Source organism: Diaphorina citri, unplaced genomic scaffold (genome assembly GCF_000475195.1).
Source record: "Diaphorina citri unplaced genomic scaffold, Diaci psyllid genome assembly version 1.1 scaffold1437, whole genome shotgun sequence".
In the NCBI taxonomy this organism is placed as follows: Eukaryota; Metazoa; Arthropoda; class Insecta; order Hemiptera; family Psyllidae; genus Diaphorina; species Diaphorina citri.
Genome location: NW_007378863.1, coordinates 8,479 through 27,859, shown reverse-complemented (window position 1 = coordinate 27,859; position 19,381 = coordinate 8,479). Strand labels below are relative to the sequence as shown.

Here is a 19,381-nt window from a genome sequence, read left to right as displayed (position 1 = left end):
GCGAGGGGCAATTTAAAGTTTGATACCTGACTATTTTGACCAAGAAAGTAAGTTTCTCCTTAGAGGACTGGGGAAGATGAAATAGAGAACTGGGGAAGATGAAATAGTCTGTCCAATTTAGCTTGAGAGTCAAAATTACAAACGCTTTTCGACGGTTTTTGTCACACAAAAGTTTTGTGGCCGTACATGGGTTTTTGGCCATAATGAAGTTTTTTGGTATATTGGTACAAAATTTTTACAAACACAAGTACGAGGGGTAGGTACTTGAGACCAAGAAAAAAATAAATAGACAATTTAGATAAAACAAATTGAAAATCATGCTACTAATACTCTGGAGAATATAAGACAAATAGGTAGATAGAATGTTGTAGCTTGTGAAAATAAATTGAGGAATCGGCTGAAATTCTAGCGAAAAAAGCAAGGTGACATAAAAACATGAAATACTGTAGGTTTGGCCTGAACAGTTAAAGGGATACCTCCGTCTCTCACAGGTCAAAAATAAATCAAATGAAATTTAAATAAAAATAAAATAGAAAAGAATAACTAAAGAAGTAGCCGCTGTCCCAAAAAACAGGCCTATCAAAAAGGAACATAAAAAGTAACAATAATGAATGCTCAAACTGTCTACGAATTCTTTCATGTATTCTTTGCTTGGCAGGCCGCACTACCTTGCTCACCAGGGGCCTCCTCTTCTGCTTTGATGGCGTGTTAATTGCAATTATTTTAATTACGATCGCCATTTATCTTGTTTTAATTATTCGTTTTATCACCCGACCCGGGATGTTCCTATTTGAATTCATGCCAGAGACACAAATGATTCGGAAATCCCATTACTTAAGTTTTACGTACCAAGGAGTTTAATGCCTAACGAACCAAGGCCGGGGTTTTATCCGGATAATCTTGCAACTGAATCCAGTGGCCCTCTCCAGAAAATATAATTTCGCAACTTTGCACTCCGCATTTCGCAAGATTTTGACGTCACAACTATTACAGGCAAACCTGCCTAATTGGGAATCGAATTATCCAAGTTTCCCCTATTACAAAAGTGTTTCACAATTGCAAATGAGGGGGCACGATTTTTTCCCCGTTTATCTAGGTTTCCCTAGACGGGTCCCAATTAGACAGGTTTGACTGTATTATGGTTATGTAAGGTTTTTAAAGGGTTTTTCTATCGACTGTAGTTATTATGGTTATGTAGGTAAGGTTTTTAAAGGGGTTTTCTATCAGTAATATTACATCATGAGTGTCAAGACTTTTGTGACGTACGAAATAGGACCAAAATTGTTTCTGAAACTCAAACCAACTACCTTTTAGGAAGAAGGAGAGAAAGGGAGAAGAGAAAAAGAGAAGTCTACATTTTTAACGATCTGTGTTTCCAAGTTTAAAGAGCGAGTAAATTTTTATGTTTGCCTTAAATAATAAAAACTAAACAGGAGTCTGAAGGAGCTAGGAGTGTAGAGGACTGTAGACTCTAAAGCAGAGGTTCTCAATCTGTGGTAGGTACACGGAGATATTTCTGGTGTGATTTGTCTGGTAAATGCGATAAACAAATCTGGCAACCCTAGTTGGGAGAGAGAGCGAAATCTGCAATCAGTGCACCAAAAAATTGGTATCGTACTATGATTAACACGAAAATTTCGCCTGCGGCGCTATAATTTCTTTATTTAACCCCCAAACCACACAAATTTCATGTTTGATGGGACGCCAAAAGAACCTTGAGGTGTCTGGTGGTACGCACTACGCAGTACTTGAAAGTTTGGGAATCCCTGCTCTATAGAGCTACAAAGCTGTAGAGTGTAGACAAAGTACCTCTTCCTTTCATTTAAAAGCCAAACAACAAACGATCCGTTTTTACCGTCCGTAATAGAATAATTCTTTATTTGTATTGTTATGTATACAATTTGGAGTTTGACAACAAATCAAAAAAAAAAAAAGTGAACAGATAACATTTCATAATTACCTACCTTCATAATTAATCACCTTTCAATTTTTTTTTTTTTTTTTCCTTAACATAATACCTATGTAAATTGCTGAGGTACCTACAAACCAATATCCCTCTTAATAAAATAACAATGTAAAACTACTTACTGTAGGTACCAAGTTTTTTTTTTTTTTTTTTTTTTTTTTTTCCTTTTTTTTTTTCCCCCTTTTTTTCCCCCCTTATATTTTTTTTTTTTTTTTTTTTTTTTTTTTTTTTTTTTTTCGCCGTTTCCCTTCCACACGAGAATTTTTTCCCCGGCAGGAAAAAATCATTTACTCATGATTGTGTCAAAAACAAACAAGTACGTGTATGGAGTTTCCAGTTCTAAACAGCTTTGCTTGATAACTCTCTTAACGTCTCTTTCCTGAGTTTCCTGTCAGTTTAATAAGGCCCTCACACACGTTCAAGCATGCCTGACAGGTCGCCTGACAGGCCGTGTGTGGCGGAAAAAGGATCACGGCAACAGGCAGCCCGAAATACCGCTTGATACATGATTAAAATTGAACCATTCAACCTGCCTGTTATACGCCACACACGGTCGAGCTTGCTTGAACGTGTGTGAGGGCCTTATTAAACTGACAGGAAACTCAGGAAAGAGACGTTTATATGAGGGAAGTTAGCTACTTGAATAACGAGACGTTTATATGAGGGAAGTTAACTACTTGAATAACGAGACCTTTATATGACGGAAGTTAACTACTTGAATAACGAAGTGACTTCCAAGATTTAACAAGACGATTTTGTCTGTATGTCTGAAAAGCAAATGTCCTTTATCTAATGTTTGCGTCTGTCTGTTTGTCTGTAACGTTTGTTACACAGTAACTTCCGATTTTGATGAAATTTGGTAGACACAAGGAAATTAACTCTATACCTAAGTATTTTATCCGGGGTCGCGGCAAAATTTGGTGAGAAAATTTCTGTATTGTTTTGAGAAAATTTCCACCCCCGCCGGGATTTGAACCCAGTACCTCTCCGGTTGAGAGTCAACCACTCGGGCACAGAGTTGGGCTCGAACATTCAATAGTAGTTGGACAAGGACTTAACACGACTTGTGAAGTTTCATCAAATATGATACGTGAATATGACTATTACTAGGAGAGAAACCTCAAGCACGTTCTGCTTTCTCATTTTCTCCTAAAAAAAAAATAAAAATAAAAAAAAAAAAATAGTGCTTTGTACCGGATATCAGAGTTCCATAGAGAGAAACAGACGAAAGAGACAGTGAAAAAGGTTTTTGGTTTTGTCGAAAAATATTAGAAAGAGTAGGAGAGCTACGAAAAGAGAGAGAAATGGAGAAGAAAAAAGAGAGATGGAGAGAAGAGAGAGAGAGAAATGGAGAAGAAAAAAGAAAGTGAGAGAGAGAGAGAAGAAAAAAGAGAGATGGAGAGAAGAGAGAGAGAGAGAGAGAGATGTTCTCTCGTTACATAACGAATCAATTGCCTGATGTTACGAAACAAATGTATTGTGTCGCGTTATAATAAACAAAAATGTCTACTACCTAAAGAAAGAAACAGAGAGAGAGGGAGAGAGAGAGAGAGAAGGGGGGAAAGAAAGAAAAGAGAGATGGAGAGAAGAGAGAGAGAGAGAGAGAGAGAGAGAGAGAGAGAGAGAGAGAAATGTTCTCTCGTTACATAACGAATCAATTACCTGATGTTACGAAACAAATGTATTGTGTCCCGTTATAATAAACAATACAAAATGTCTACTCTTACCCGAGATAAAGCGAGAAAGAGAGAGAGAGAAGGGGGGAAAGAAAGAAAAGGGAGAGAGCTAGGGGGAAATAAAGAGGGAGAGAGAATAGGGAAAGAAACAGAGGAAGGAAGGAAATATGCCGATCTAAAGTTACGAAACAAATCATTTTGTCTTTTGTTACCGAAAAAGCAAAGGCGTTATTGTGTTCGTGAGAAGAAGACCCCGGGAGGGAGAGAATGGTTATGCAATACACAAAACCGCCACACATGCCACATAGTATCAGGTTACCCGAATCAGGGGGAGAGAGAGAAAGGGAGGAGGAAGAAGGAAAAGAGGGAGAGGGAGGATAAAAAAAAGGAGGGAGAGAGAAAGATTGAGAGAGGAGGAGGAGGAGAGAGAGAAACGAACTCAGATTGAGGACGGGAGAGGGAGAGAAAGGAAGGAATGAAAGAAAGAAAGAGGAAGGGAACCAGAGAAAGAGAGGTAGGAGAGAGTGGAAGGGAGAGAGAGAGAGAGCGGAATGGAAGGAGGGGAGAGGAGATTGGAGGGGAATAAGGGAAGAGAGGGAGGTAATAGCAAACATTTTACACCCCAAGCCAGAACAAAACGCTGGTATCAAATGGTTTCATATCTCATGTAACATAGGGGTACTCATATGTCGACATGAGAAACCCAATGATATAATGAAAAATGTACCAAAAGTCGACATAACATCTAGATACCTACCTATATTTCATTCATACATTATATAGGCAATGTTGGTATACATTTACCTACTCAAGTACATTATATCGTAGGACGTTGCTTGACGGGCCCAGCTTATTTTTTTTATTATTATTATTATTATTTTTTATTTTTTCTTCTACTCAGCTTATCTAGCCTTTGTATTTTGATTTTGTATGTTACTCCACTGGCTTGACTTTACCCATCATCATGTAGCATGTACTCATACATATATTAAATGATTCCATGGTGAACTTTTTGTTCTTCCTCCCAACTTGATAATCACACTAGTAGCTCTATTTCCCTCTTTCCTATAACTTTAACCTTTGTTATAGTCGAACCTGGATAATTCAGGACTCAAGGAACCTACCAGCAACTTTTTCTTCCATTAGAGAGGGGTGTAGGGGGGTTTAAGTCACAACTTTGGGTCTTCTTCTCATTTTTATTTGTTTATGTCTTTACCCTTTTCCAACTTTAGACATTTTATCTTTTTTTCAATTGAAGACTTTCTCGGTTATCAAAGTTTGCTTTTTGAGCGTTTCCTACAGAAAAGAACAAAGTGACTTCGAAAAAGTTCTCAAACAACCAGTTTTCTCCAATTATCCAGGTTCGGACTGTACTAAATTTAACTCTCCCAAATAGCTTTACCCCCCTCCTTCATTGGTCTCCTTCCCCTAAATGGTACTTTCCCCCCCCCTCAATGGCTTTATTGAGTTTTTCAAAGTTCTCTCACAATCGGATTAAGGCAAGCATTATTTCAACTTGACTCGTGCAGAATATTTCGATCATCTATATCATTTTTCCTCTCCTTTTTTTCATTTTTAATATTTCCCTCTGAAAGGAAATTTACCGTATACCATCAACTTTTAGCCTCAAGTCGGATTATCGTGCATATTGCATAACCGTATTTTTCGTCGAAGGGGCGAGGGGCAATTTAAAGTTTGATACCTGACTATTTTGACCAAGAGGGTAAGTTTCTCCTTAGAGGACTGGGGAAGATTTGGGGAAGATGAAATAGAGAACTGGGGAAGATGAAATAGTCTGTCCCATTTAGCTTGAGAGTTTTTTTCCCTAGGCTCAAACTGTGAGAGTGTAAGACGTAAAATCCAATCAAATGCTCTCATTACACGATACGACTTAGGGAGAGGATTCTAAACAATATCTTCCAGCGTTGCCAATACACATAGGAATTTATGGTTGAAACTAAATAGATACCCAAACTGTGAGAGTGTAAGACGTAAAATCCAATCAAATGCTCTCATTACACGATACGACTTAGGGAGAGGATTCTAAACAATATCTTCAAGCGTTGCCGATACATATAGGAATTTATGGTTGAAACTAAATATATAGATACTAAATAAATAGATACTTACACATGCATTACATTTGACAACATTGCTTTTTCTTTTGATAACGGTCTCATTCTCAAGCTAACTGGGACAGACTATAGGATTATGAAATAGGTTTTGTAGGGATGAAATAGATTGGGTAGGTACTAGGTAGATATTAGATGAGTCTGGTAGGTATTAGGTAGGACTTATCAGTATAATAGATAGGTAGATATGTATGTCTGTAGATAGGTCTTACTTAGGTATCTGTACCTATGTAGATATGTAGGTCTTACGTAGGTCTGAACCTATGTAGATAGGTCCTACCTAGGTATCTGTACCTATGTAGATAGGTCTTACCTAGGTATCTGTACCTATAGAGATAGGTCTTACCTAGGTATCTGTACCTATAGAGATAGGTCTTACCTAGGTATCTGTACCTATATCTGTTGAGACAGAAAAAACTGGAGGTTTCTTTCTTGTCATCTCTTTCCCTTCTAATCCTAGCTTTTTCTTATCCTGACTAACCCGGTGGGAAATTTGGATTCGAATACCTTTCTAATGAGAATGCTGAGGGTAAAGGAGATAGATAAATAGGTACATAAGTAGTACAGCTAGATACAGTACCTAAGTAATGAAATTATATAACTAGATAGGAATATTTAGAACAGGGGAAGTTAATTTTCCCCTCTCTTAAACAGGCACCAAAATCTCTTACCAAAGGTCAACCTGCCTCGGTGGTGTAGTGGTCAAGACGCTCGCCTGGTAATCAGGGATGGTTTTGTCGCCTTTGTCTTCACGCGCGTCCTCCGTCGCGTCTATGTTTCTATCTTTCCCTACCATGTTTACCACAGTCACCTCAGTCTCTGCTTCTATAGTGTCTTCTTCAAGTTCTTTATGATTCTCTATTGTTTCTCTTCCTCCGCTTTCTCCTTCTCCTCTTTGACTTCCATTTATCCTTCACTGTCTCCTTCTCCTCTTTGACTTCCATTTATCCTTCACTGTCTCCTTCTCCTCTTTGACTTCCATTTGGTTGCTGCGCTTGGCGGTATTTTGACCGCTTTTGGACAGATTTCGGCCGTTTTTTGGCGGTTTTCAGCTATAGCGACAAAACGGTTAGAGATATTGTAAAAGTTAGGGTAAAAGAACACTCAAATAAACATCATTCATTAGGATAAGGAAAGTCGTGTGATGTTCACACCAGATTTTTTAAGAGGTTTAATAGAGGGAACTATATGAACGGAGGTCTTATTATCTTATAGAAGAGAAAAGGAGGACAGGATAGAAGAGAGCCAGCCGTTCTGAGAACGAACCTTATCCTGTTTAGGATAAAGTCATCGTGCAATTCAAGCTAACTAGGCTGACTAGCTGACTACAAACTCCTTAAATTCAGGGAATTTGTAATAAATCAGTGCTCCTCGAATTACATTTGAATTTTTTAAAGAGCTACGTCAAAAATAAGGTCATACTTACCTTCATGCTATAAGCACCTATTAACAGCTTTCGTTAAATTTTTCTGAAGGCACGTGCCTTTATTAAACTTGTTGTTCAAACATTTTTCTCCATGGAAAATTTCTCCAAACAATTGCATCAGCAAGAAAGATTATTGAAATGGAAAAACTTGATAATGGGATAGATATGTATACTTGATGCTTTGGAACATAGGGAATATAAAATTATTATTAAGGATGATGGAACGGAGTTTATTTTGTTTTGAACAGTTTTGTTGTTAGAGAAGTGAATAGGTAAGTAACTATAGTTCATCCAGATCAATGTGACAGCAATGAGTCATCAACCCAAAATGAAGGAACCAATCAGATTGCAGGAAATCCTTACATTGTTGCAATTCAGGTAAAGGTCTATTTTGGATAAACTCTCTCTTCTAAAATGCAGAGGTAGCTCTAAGTTCAGAGGTTGGATTCCAGAACAGGTAAGGTGGATATCGCCTTACCTGACTTTGTTTCACTGTCGGAAGAAGCACTGTGCAATATAGCTTCCCCTTTTAGAGATTCTCTACCATTGCACATGTGACATGTTTGGCAACAATGCCAATTTTTTTGCTGTCACATTGATCTGGACACACTATAATAATTAGACTGAGCACTCTGAGCAGGCTAGCTAACTTTATCAGAACAGAACTACCTAGGTACGTGTGTAGCCGGCAGCCGGCTTTGGTGAAACGTTATTAAGCATAGGAAAATGACGTTTTAAATAACATAAGTATAAATAGGTAAAGGTAAGTATTAATATAAATCGACACACGCGGGGTTCAAACCAAGGACTATGTGAACAGAGGAAGGAAGGAAATATGCCGATCTAAAGTTACGAAACAAATCATTTTGTCTTTTGTTACCGAAAAAGCAAAGGCGTTATTGTACTCGTGAGAAGAAGCCCCCGGGAGGGAGAGAAAGGTTATGCAATACACAAAACCGCCACACATGCCACATAGTATCAGGTTACCCGAATCAGGGGGAGAGAGAGAAAGGGAGGAGGAAGAAGGAAAAGAGGGAGAGGGAGGGAGGGAGGATAAAAAAGGAGGGAGAGAGAAAGAGCGAGAGAGGGAGAGAGAGAGAGAAAGGAGAAAAACAGGAAAAGAGGAGGAGAAAGGAAGGGACTAAGGGAACTAGAGGAAGAGAAGGAGAAGAGAGGGGAGGGAGGGAAGGAGATACAGGAAGGAAGAGGGAGAGGAAGAGACTGAGGGAACCAGAGAAAGAGAGGTAGAAGAGGGGAGGAGAGAACAGGAGATTGGAGGAGAATGAGGAAAGAGACAGAGAGAAAAGTGGAGGTAATAGCAAACATTTTACACCCCAAGCCAGAACAAAACGCTGGTATCAAATGGTTTCATATCTCATGTAACATAGGGGTACTCATATGTCGACATGAGAAACCCAATGATATAATAAACAATGTACCAAAAGTCGACATATATAACATCTACATACCTACCTATATTTCATTCATACATTATATAGGCAATGTTGGTATACATTTACCTACTCAAGTACATTGTATCATAGGACGTTGCTTACAGAACAACGTGATCTTATATAACATCTACATACCTACCTATATTTCATTCATACATTATATAGGCAATGTTGGTATACATTTACCTACTCAAGTACATTGTATCGTAGGACGTTGTAGGACGTTGCTTACAGAACAACGTGATCGATCATCTTTGCAAACTTCTCAGAATAAAATTAACCTTTTCTTTATGGATTCTGAAGCACCGAATCCAACTTGTAGATATCTGAATGAAGACAAACCCGCGTTTATATTCTACTTTCTTTTATTTATGTGAAGAGCAAAATTCGTCAAACTGTTTTTAGTTTAATAATGCGTACAAATACAGAATTGCAAAAGGAATAAAGCAATAAAGGATGTGAGGAAAAAATACTTGATAGGCGCTGTCGTTTCTTAAACATCGATACGTGGAGTATTATGTATTTTGCGTCGGTTTTATTCTGTTATGTACCTACCCTCTGATAAATTGCACATACCATACGTCAAGAGCTGTTAACAACTGAATTGGATGTTGAGGGTTTGTCATTTGCGCTCGACAAGCATGTTTTCAAGTTTACAACTTGCTCTAGAGATAGAGCGATCAGTGTGTGAACTATGAAATGTGAAATGTGAAATGTGAATGAGTGAATGGATCTCGTTCTTATAATATAAGATGTACCTACCCTGATAAATTACACATACCATACAATATTAATGTATTTTTTTGTTTCTGTGGAAATATGGAGAGGCGTATAAGTGCCATATTACATATTACAAAGTGCCATATTACATACATATTACAGAGTGCCATATTACATATACACTGTTTCTTGACCCCGCCGGGAATCGAACCCGGGTCTCCCGCGTGCAAGGCGAGCGCAGTGACCACTACGCCATGGGAGCTGACATATAAGGAATTGGATTGGTTAACCCAACCGGATTAACTCCGGACACCGGACATACTCACATATTCTTCGGCCGGATGAGCTCGGAACTCGCGGGCAAACACATCCAATATCTTTTCACCAACCCATCTCCCTTTGGTGAATGTAGTGAACGTGAAATAGTAAGGGTACACTTTTCTAAGGCCTGTGGAGGAGAGAGAAACGATCAAAATTAAAATTACATAGAGGTAGGCTTCAATGGTTCGGACATGTAGAAAGAAGAGATCAAGAATATGTTGGAAAGAGGTTGAGAGATATGGAAGTTGGAGGTAAGAGAGACAGGGGAAGACCAAGAATGAGATATATATGGACAAAGTGAAACAGGATTTGAAAGAGAAGAAGTTGGAAGTTAGCCACGCCCAAAACCGAGGCGCACGGAAGAGGTTGATTCAAAACGTCGACCCCACATGAGTGGGAAAAGACGCAGTAAAAGAAGAAGAAGAAGAAGAAGAAGAAGAAGAAGAAGAAGAAGAAGAGGTAAATAAAATCTTGTTTAAGAGTAGGTAAACTTTTCTAAGGCCTGTTGTGGAGGAGAGAAAATAAGTTCAACAAGAGGTAGGTGTAGGAGAAAAGAGCTACAAAAGATGGGTAAAGCTCAAACGAATCTAAACAAATTTCAAACTAGAGCTAGTATTTTTTTTATTTTTTTTTTTCTTTATGGTAAAGCAGAGAGCTTCTCAACAACTTTTGTGGCTATCACCTTAGCAAGTACGAATATACGGGACAACTTTTTCTAAGCTGACAGTTCTAAATAAAGCACTAGTGATAAACTCATGTCTGACACAATAAATATCTGATGAACATGCACAACTCAAGAGCTGTTAACAACTGAATTGGATGTTGAGGGTTTGTCATTTGCGCTCGACAAGCATGTATTTTTTTTATTTTTTTTTTTCTTTATGGTAAAGCAGAGAGCTTCTCAACAACTTTTGTGGCTATCACCTTAGCAAGTACGAATATATGGGACAACTTTTTCTAAGCTGACAGTTCTAAAAAATAAAGCACTATAGTGATAAACTCATGTCTGACACAATAAATATCTGATGAACATGCACAACTCAAGAGCTGTTAACAACTGAATTGGATGTTGAGGGTTTGTCATTTGCGCTCGACAAGCATGTTTTCAAGTTTACAACTTGCTCCCCCTCTCCATCATCCCGCTAACACTTGTAATGCCCTATATTTCTAATTGTCTTACGTTCTAATGAGTCTTGAACAACGTCGTTGGAAATTCTATTCATTTAGAATTAAATGCGAAGGATATATATTTGATAGAGGATTAAATCCCGCTAACACTTGTAATGCCCTATATTTCTAATTGTCTTACATTCTAATGAGTCTTGAACAACGTCGTTAGAAATTCTATTCATTGAGAATTAAATGCGAAGGATATATATTTGATAGAGGTTTAATGTCTCTGTACAGCTGCTAAGGTCTTTAGAGAGACGCGGGTTTTACCCACAATTCGACGACAAGCTACCGGGCAGATTGGGCTCCTCACATTAACCCAGCCTGAGTACATATAGGGCCGGAAAAAGCCAGCAGCACGCGATTTGCCCAGATGGTCACCCATCCGCATACTAACCACGAGGAACTTAGCTTAACTTTAGTGATTCATTGGAAACAGGTGTATTTAACGTGCTATCGCCGCTGGCTGCTCTTGATGACGAAATCATTTCTATCACCTAGATAGAAGCCTAGAACACACCCAGAAATAGCCAGCAACACGTGTTGGCCCAGACGCTCATACGTCCAGATACCAACCACACAAAACGTTTCTAAACACAAGTGACAAGTTGGCCCACTACTTTTTTCACCGAGTTTGTTTGCTTTCTTTAGAACGTATTCCAAAAGGGGTTGTCGATATCCTCAAAGCTACCAGATTATGCTATCGAGAGAGCACCTCGTAACCAGATTTGTACAGTCAACATTAAGAAATTTCACCACAATACTATAAAACTAGCCTTCTGGTCCCTTTATCCCAGCCTTCCGCTGTGATAAAGGGACTCTTTAGTCCTGTCCGAGCAAAAAAATGGCCATTATTTTATAGGTATTAAAAAAGTCTTCTATTCTCGACTTTGAGACATCCTGACATCCTCTGTCTGTCAATCTTCCTGTTTCGCCACAAAGGAATATCAAGTATCCTTTGCATTGACGTTGACAGGAGTCGGTGCATCCTGGAGAAAAAACCAGCGGTGGGGTTTTCCTTAGCAGATTAAAGGCTGGAGGAAAAGCCGAAACCTTACCATACGAGAAAAGAGATAACGGGATAAAATTGAGTTTCCACTGAGGTGGAGCACAAAATTTACCCTTACTTTGAGACTCTGATGACACTTGATGGAAAATTTTCAGTGAAAATGAAACAAGATTTTTAAGTGAGAGGAAGCCTTAACTACTCACAAGGTCGTTAACTAATTAATCAGGCTTTGATGCCTCGCCTTTTCGCTACATTGTCAACCAGCTCCTTAACTGTCCGCACGAGTCTGAGTGCACCCAGAAATAGCCAGCAACACGTGTTGGCCCAGACGCTCATACGTCCAGATACCAACCACACAAAACGTTTCTAAACACAAGTGACCAATACTTTTTTCACCGAGTTTGTTTGCTTTCTTTTTCTCTTTAGAACGTATTCCAAAAGGGGTTATCGATATCCTCAAAGCTACCAGATTATGCTATCGAGAGAGCACCCCGTAACCAGATTTGTACAAGATGCTTTCTATTCAAACGGTCCTCCTTTTCCTTCCTGCTCCCTCCACTTTGAATAAAAAGTGAAAAGGGTTATAAGGACATCAGAGAGAGAGAAGAATAACAAAGACGTTTATTGAAAAAAGATGAGGAAAGGAGCCGAAAAAAAGGAAAAAGTAAAGCAGGTGAATACGGGAAAGGATTAAGATTATATTTGGCTATAAAAACATACGAGTGTAGTACCATCATGATATTGAATTTTCTATGCTTGAACCCTAGCAGTGCTCCTCAGGCAAAGGTCCAAAGCAACATCTAATACTTATCATTATCATCTTATCAAAAATCGCCTGAAAACGACAAACATTTCATCAAAACCATTTGATTTTTAGCACACTTTATAGTGTCATATGGGTTCCAGTTGATGTTGATCGACTTGTACTCGTGTACTCGTAGGATTGCCACACCTTCAGTTCCCGTTGCGCGTTGGGACAAAAGCACTCCAGACTATACTCTGAAGACACCTTTCCAGGATTTGTGCCAACAAATATAGGAAAATCTTCACCATCTCCAAAATCCCTTTCTTACCTTCTTACTGTACCATCTCTTCTAGACCAGAGGTTCCAACACTAATGCAACAAAAACAATTCCTTGTTTCACAAGAAGGGAAAAGAAGAAAGAAAAAAGAAAAAAAAGTAAAAAAACGAAACGAAACGAAAGTACTAAAAAATAAAATCCCTCTCGTCTCTTCGTCCTCCATTTTTACTTTCTATTACTACAGTATAGCGGAGCTATACCTACTAGTTTTTATTTGTATTTATTATTAAAGTCTTCTAAAAGTAGCATAAAGAAAGCCCTTCGAGATTGCGAAAGTAAGAACATAAATGGGAAGGAGCGAGATTTGTTTCTATATTTTGGTTCCTTATTTTCTAGTACCCTCAATTTTGGCTGTGAAATTTGTAAAAAAGAAATGAGAGAGAGAGAGAGAGAAAGAAAAAAGAGAGGGTGAAAAAGAAAAAAAGAAGGAAAGTACAAAACCAATAAACGAAAGACCGAAAGTTAAGCAAAGTAAAGGAGACAGGAGGACAGGAATGATGGAAATTCCTGTAGAATTCCTGAGGGACACAAGGGGGGGTCTGCAGGACAGCCACAGGAAGATTACGTTTACATAAATATCATTTCAGGACAGTTAGGTAAATAGGAAGGGGTACCGTGAGTAAACAGAAAACTTGGGTTTACATTATAATTGAGGAGTTCTATTAGAGAAGGGACGACCAAGAAAACATACAAGAGGAAGGCCCAAGCACACCTGGTGGCGGCAACAGAAGAAAAGACTGGAAGAAAGTGGACTATCAGAAGCTGACACCCAAAATAGAAGAGTTTATCACCTGCGAACAAGGAGAGCTGACCCTAACAGTGGACACTGATGTAGGATTAAAGCAAGGGAGATATATTAGAGAAGGGACGAAAAGACGAATTTTTGGAATTTGAAAACTTATTGCATTTCGATGAAAACACAGCTTTGGAAAAAAAAATGAGGAACTTTTAATAGTGTTAAGTATGCTTAAATGCTTGTATTAATTGCGTGTCACAAAATATCATTCCCCAATTAATACACCTATAGATAAATTTTATGAAGCATCACAACCTCCAGGTCCAATGTAATTTTTTTTTTTTTTTTTTTAGAAAATTTCATGGATATGAAGACATACATTACACATCATATTATTATGTTTCACCGGATGAGATAATGTCTGTCCGTGTACTACCTAGCTCCAATCTCTTTGAAAAGGAAGGGATGAAGATATTAAAAAATTGAAAAGAAGGAATCTGTACGAAGTATTCTAACGAAAATGTCTTCCTTTTTGCCTTTCTTGTCAAAGGCAGGATGCTTCGAGGTCAAAAGGGTCAGGATTTAAGGAAGCTTAATCAAAATCTCCAATACATCTTTTCTAACAGATATTATTCTTGTCAAAGGCAGGATGCTTCGAGGTCAAAAGGGTCAGGATTTCAGGAAGCTTAATCAAAATCTCCAATACATCTTTTCTAACAGGTATTATACATATACATATTCCCAATATGTTGGGTATAGTATGCATCTTTGCATGTGGGCATTATTAATCTACTAGCGGAATTCGGCTAGTTCATCCCGAGGCATGGCCAAACTTGTAGAAAAGGCATGGCCGAACTTGTAGAAAATAATAAAAAATACGGTCGCGCTACGCACTCCCTAATTAGCTGCATAGTTATCAAACTAAAAACAAACGAAACTCAAAATGTTGGTCGAGAGCGGAAATGTCTTCCTTTTTGCCTTTCTTGTCAAAGGCAGGATGCTTCGAGGTCAAAAGGGTCAGGATTTCAGGAAGCTTAATCAAAATCTCCGATACATCTTTTTTAACAGATATTAAACATATACATATTCCCAATATGTTGGGTATAGTATGCATCTTTGCATGTGGGCATTATTAATCTATTAATTTACTAGGAGGTTCCCAAACTATTACATATTGGTACTAACAAACTGACAATGTTTGACATGAGTATATGGTGAGGCGTATCTTTGCATGTGGGCATTATTAATCTATTAATTTACTAGGAGGTTCCCAAACTATTACATATTGGTACTAACAAACTGACAATGTTTGACACGAGTATATGGTGAGGCGTATCTTTGCATGTGGGCATTATTAATCTATTAATTTACTAGGAGATTCCCAAACTATTACATATTGGTACTAACAAACTGACAATGTTTGACACGAGTATATGGTGAGGCGTATATTTGCATGTGGACATTATTAATCTATTAATTTACTAGGAGATTCCCAAACTATTACATATTGGTACTAACAAACTGACAATGTTTGACATGAGTACCTATATACGGTGAGGCGAGGAGGGCGTGGGTTTTGGGTTCAACTGGGCGAAGGTATGAAATTTTATCCTCAACATTGAGAAATTTCACAATACTATAAAACTATACATATAGCCTTCTGGTCCCTTTATCCCAGCTTTCTTGTCAAAGGCAGGATGCTTCGAGGTCAAAAGGGTCAGGATTTCAGGAAGCTTAATCAAAATCTCCAATACATCTTTTCTAACAGATATATGTATACATATTCCCAATATATTTGGTATAGTATGCATCTTTGCATGTGGGCATTATTAATCTATTAATATACTAGGAGGTTCCCAAACTATTCATATTGGTACTAACAAACTGACAATGTTTGACATGAGTACATACGGTGAGGCGAGGAGGGCATGGGTTTTGGGTTCAACTGAGCGAAGGTATGAAATTTTATCCTCAACATTAAGAAATTTCACCACAATACTATAAAACTAGCCTTCTGGTCCCTTTATCTCAGCCTTCCGCTGTGATAAAGGGACTCTTTAGTCCTGTCCGAGCAAAAAATGGCCATTATTTTATAGGTATTAAAAAAGTCTTCTATTCTCGACTTTGAGACATCCTGACATCCTCTGTCTGTCAATCTTCCTGTTTCGCCACAAAGGAGTATCAAGTATCCTTTGCACTGATGTTGACAGGAGTCGGTGCATCCTGGAGAAAAAACTAGCGGTGGGGTTTTCCTTAGCAGATTAAAGGCTGGAGGAAAAGCCGAAACCTTACCATACGAGAAAAGAGATAACGGGATAAAATTGAGTTTCTACTGAGAGGAGCACAAAATTTACCCTTACTTTGAGACTCTGGTCGATGGAGAATTTTCAGTGAAAATGAAACAAGATTTTTAAGTGAGAGGAAGCCTTAACTACTCACAAGGTCGTTAACTAATTAATCAGGCTTTGATGCCTCGCCTTTTCGCTACACTGTCAACCAGCTCCTTGAGTGTCCTCACGAGGCTGAGTGCACCCAGAAATAGCCAGCAACACGTGTTGGCCCAGACGCTCATACGTCCAGATACCAACCACACAAAACGTTTCTAAACACAAGTGACAAGTTGGCCCACTACTTTTTTCACCGAGTTTGTTTGCTTTCTTTAGAACGTATTCCAAAAGGGGTTGTCGATATCCTCAAAGCTACCAGATTATGCTATCGAGAGAGCACCTCGTAACCAGATTTGTACAGGATGCTTTCTATTCAAACGGTCCTCCTTTTCCTTCCTTCTCCCTCCACTTTGAATAAAAAGTGAAAAGGGTTATAAGGACATCAGAGAGGGAGAGAGAGAGAGAGAGAGAGAGAGAGAGAAGAATAACAAAGACGTTTATTGAAAAAAGATGAGGAAAGGAGCCGAAAAAAAAAGGAAAAAGAAAAGCAGGTGAATACGGGAAAGGATTAAGATTATATTTGGCTATAAAAACATACGAGTGTACCTACCATGATATTGAATTTTCTATGCTTGACCCCTTGCAGTGCTCCTCAGGCAAAGGTCCAAAGCAACATCTAATACTTATCATTATCATCTTATCAAAATCGCCTAAAAACGACAAAAATTTCATCAAAACCATTTGATTTTTAGCACACTTTATAGCGTCATATGGGTTCCAACTTCCAGTTGATGTTGATCGACTGACTGTAGGATTGCCACACCTTCAGTTCAGTTCCCGTTGCACGTTGGGACAAAAGCACTCCAGAATATACTCTGAAGACACCTTTCCAGGATTTGTGTCAACAAATATAGGAAAATCTTCACCATCTTCAAAATCTGTTAGATATGTACCTACTTTCGGTAGTCTTGAATGAAACAAAATCCCTTTCTTACCTTGTTACTGTACCATCTCTTCTAGACCAGAGGTTCCAACACTAATGCAACAAAAACAATTCCTTCTTTCACAAGAAGGGAAAAGAAGAAGAAGAAGAAAAAAAGAAACAAAAAACGAAAGTACTAAAAAATAAAATCCCTCTCCTCTCTTCGTCCTCCAGGTATTAGGTGTTCGTTCAAATATTATGTAAAGTCAATTTTATTCATCCTGAAAAACCGAACTTTTTCCCTTTCGACTTCTTGAGAAAATCCCTCTAGAAAAGATAAGCCGCTCGGGGAAAGGGGCAGGGGGAAAAATACGAATTTCTTTCTACAAGATGATTATTCCCTTCTTGTGCCTTTTCTTGTATTTTCAATAGTATTCTATTTTTGATTATCTTGGTCTGTGTGGTTTAAGCCAGGGGCCAAATTCAATAGAACCACCAGGGAAAGCGCCAAGGTCTTTAGTGATGGGGGTTTTCCCGCCAAAATTTCTATTGATATTTAGCTCAGACCAAGCTGAAAAGTCAGCAGCACGCGATTCCCCAGATGGTCACCCATCCAGTTACCAACCACACCTAAAGTTGCTGAACTCCAGTAATCCATGGGGAACTTTACTACTGCAGTCCACGAGCTATCGCCCCTGCTCGCTAGAAAATGTTGTTTTCTGACCATAACGAGAGGTCTTGTTGCTGGCTTACCTGAATACCTGATGGTGAAATAACTTACAAGAGTGGATCTTGGATTGATCGTCTCGGGCACATAAATGGAATAGAATCCGCTGGTATTCCAACACCAGTACCTTGTATTTTCAATAGTATTCTATTTTTGATTATCTTGGTCTGTGTGGTTTAAGCCAGGGGCCAAATTCAATAGAACCACCAGGGAAAGCGCCAAGGTCTTTAGTGATGGGGGTTTTCCCGCCAAAATTTCTATTGATATTTAGCTCAGACCAAGCTGAAAAGTCAGCAGCACGCGATTCCCCAGATGGTCACCCATCCAGTTACCAACCACACCTAAAGTTGCTGAACTCCAGTAATCCATGGGGAACTACTGCAGTCCACGAGTCATCGCCACTGCTCGCTAGAAAATGTTGTTTTCTGATCATAACGAGAGGTCTTGTTGCTGACTTACCTGAATACCTGATGGTGAAATAACTTACAAGAGTGGATCTTGGATTGATGGTCTCGGGAACATAGATGGAATAGAATCCGCTGGTATTCCAACACCAGTATGGAAGATGAGGTGATGTTCTTACCTGAAACAGACAACATTAAAATAGAATGAGCTACTGTCGGTGGTGTAGAGGTCGCCTGCTAACCAGAAGGGTATGGGTTCAATCCCATCTAACGGATTCGAGTGGATGGCAATAATTGGTGACATTGGACACGTAAACTAAGGGGTCGTTATTATTTTGCCTTTATTTGTTAGGAAAAGAAGAGAAAAGTCACGACTTCTCTTGTTTTCCTAACAAATAAGCCAATACTTGACATGAACGTCATGGTAATTTTTTACAATCGATTTATCAACGGTAATAGGTTTACCTCGCCCTTGGGACCAATTTAATTTAAAAAGAAACCATTTACTGATGAAAATTGAGAAAAACTCAATCATCCATTCAACGAATTTGGTTCTACGTAGTTATATGTATAAACTATAAATTTTGAATATTTTTCGGGATCCCCACACATGTATAATCCCCAAATTTGATTGGTCATATGAATTTTGAACATTTTTCGGGGCCCCCACACACATGTCTAATTTAATCAAAAAAGGTTCTACAGATTATCAGGATGGAATTTTTTGTGGTCGTGCGTCACGAACTGTAAAACACACAGCAGGTTTTTGTGGTTGAAACCTGATGGATGAAATTTTTATCACGTGACAATTATGATGTGGTATTGTGACAGCCAAAATTTTAACGGAGCCATTTAATCGCAGGCAAATTGTTAGAGAGTAAAGGACATTTTTACTGTTGCCCCAATTGCTATTTTTTGCACTTTAAAAATACTTTATTAAACTGCGTAGGACTGGACATTTTTATAAGTGCTCTTTGTTCACAAAATTTCAAGTAGATATTAAACAAATTAGGTAGGTACATAGGTAGGTATTCTTTAACCACGATCGAATAAACTACGGGCTAAAAAATTCCCGGAGGGACGGGCCCAGCTTGTTACTGTTGCCCCAATTGCTATTTTTTGCACTTTTTCATCAGGAATGAAAAATGTTAAAATACTTAAATTGCTATTAAAAATACTTTATTAAACTGCGTAGGACTGGACATTTTTATAAGTGCTCTTTGTTCACAAAATTTCAAGTAATGAAAAA

At 38.4% G+C, this 19,381-nt stretch overlaps 1 protein-coding gene across 1 annotated transcript in view; it reads right to left on the bottom strand.

Annotated features, from left to right (window-relative positions):
- LOC103515888 (RNA pseudouridylate synthase domain-containing protein 2-like) overlaps positions 1–18,311 on the bottom strand; it is a gene marked incomplete at its 5' end in the record, with an annotated part of 39,488 nt that extends 21,177 nt beyond the window's left edge. Inside the window, 2 exons of the mRNA XM_026828452.1 lie at positions 9,701–9,950; positions 18,188–18,311. Of these exons, the coding sequence (XP_026684253.1) occupies positions 9,701–9,950; positions 18,188–18,311 (374 nt within the window). The remainder of the gene's footprint in view (positions 1–9,700; positions 9,951–18,187) is intronic.
- Positions 18,312–19,381: the final 1,070 nt, after the last annotated feature.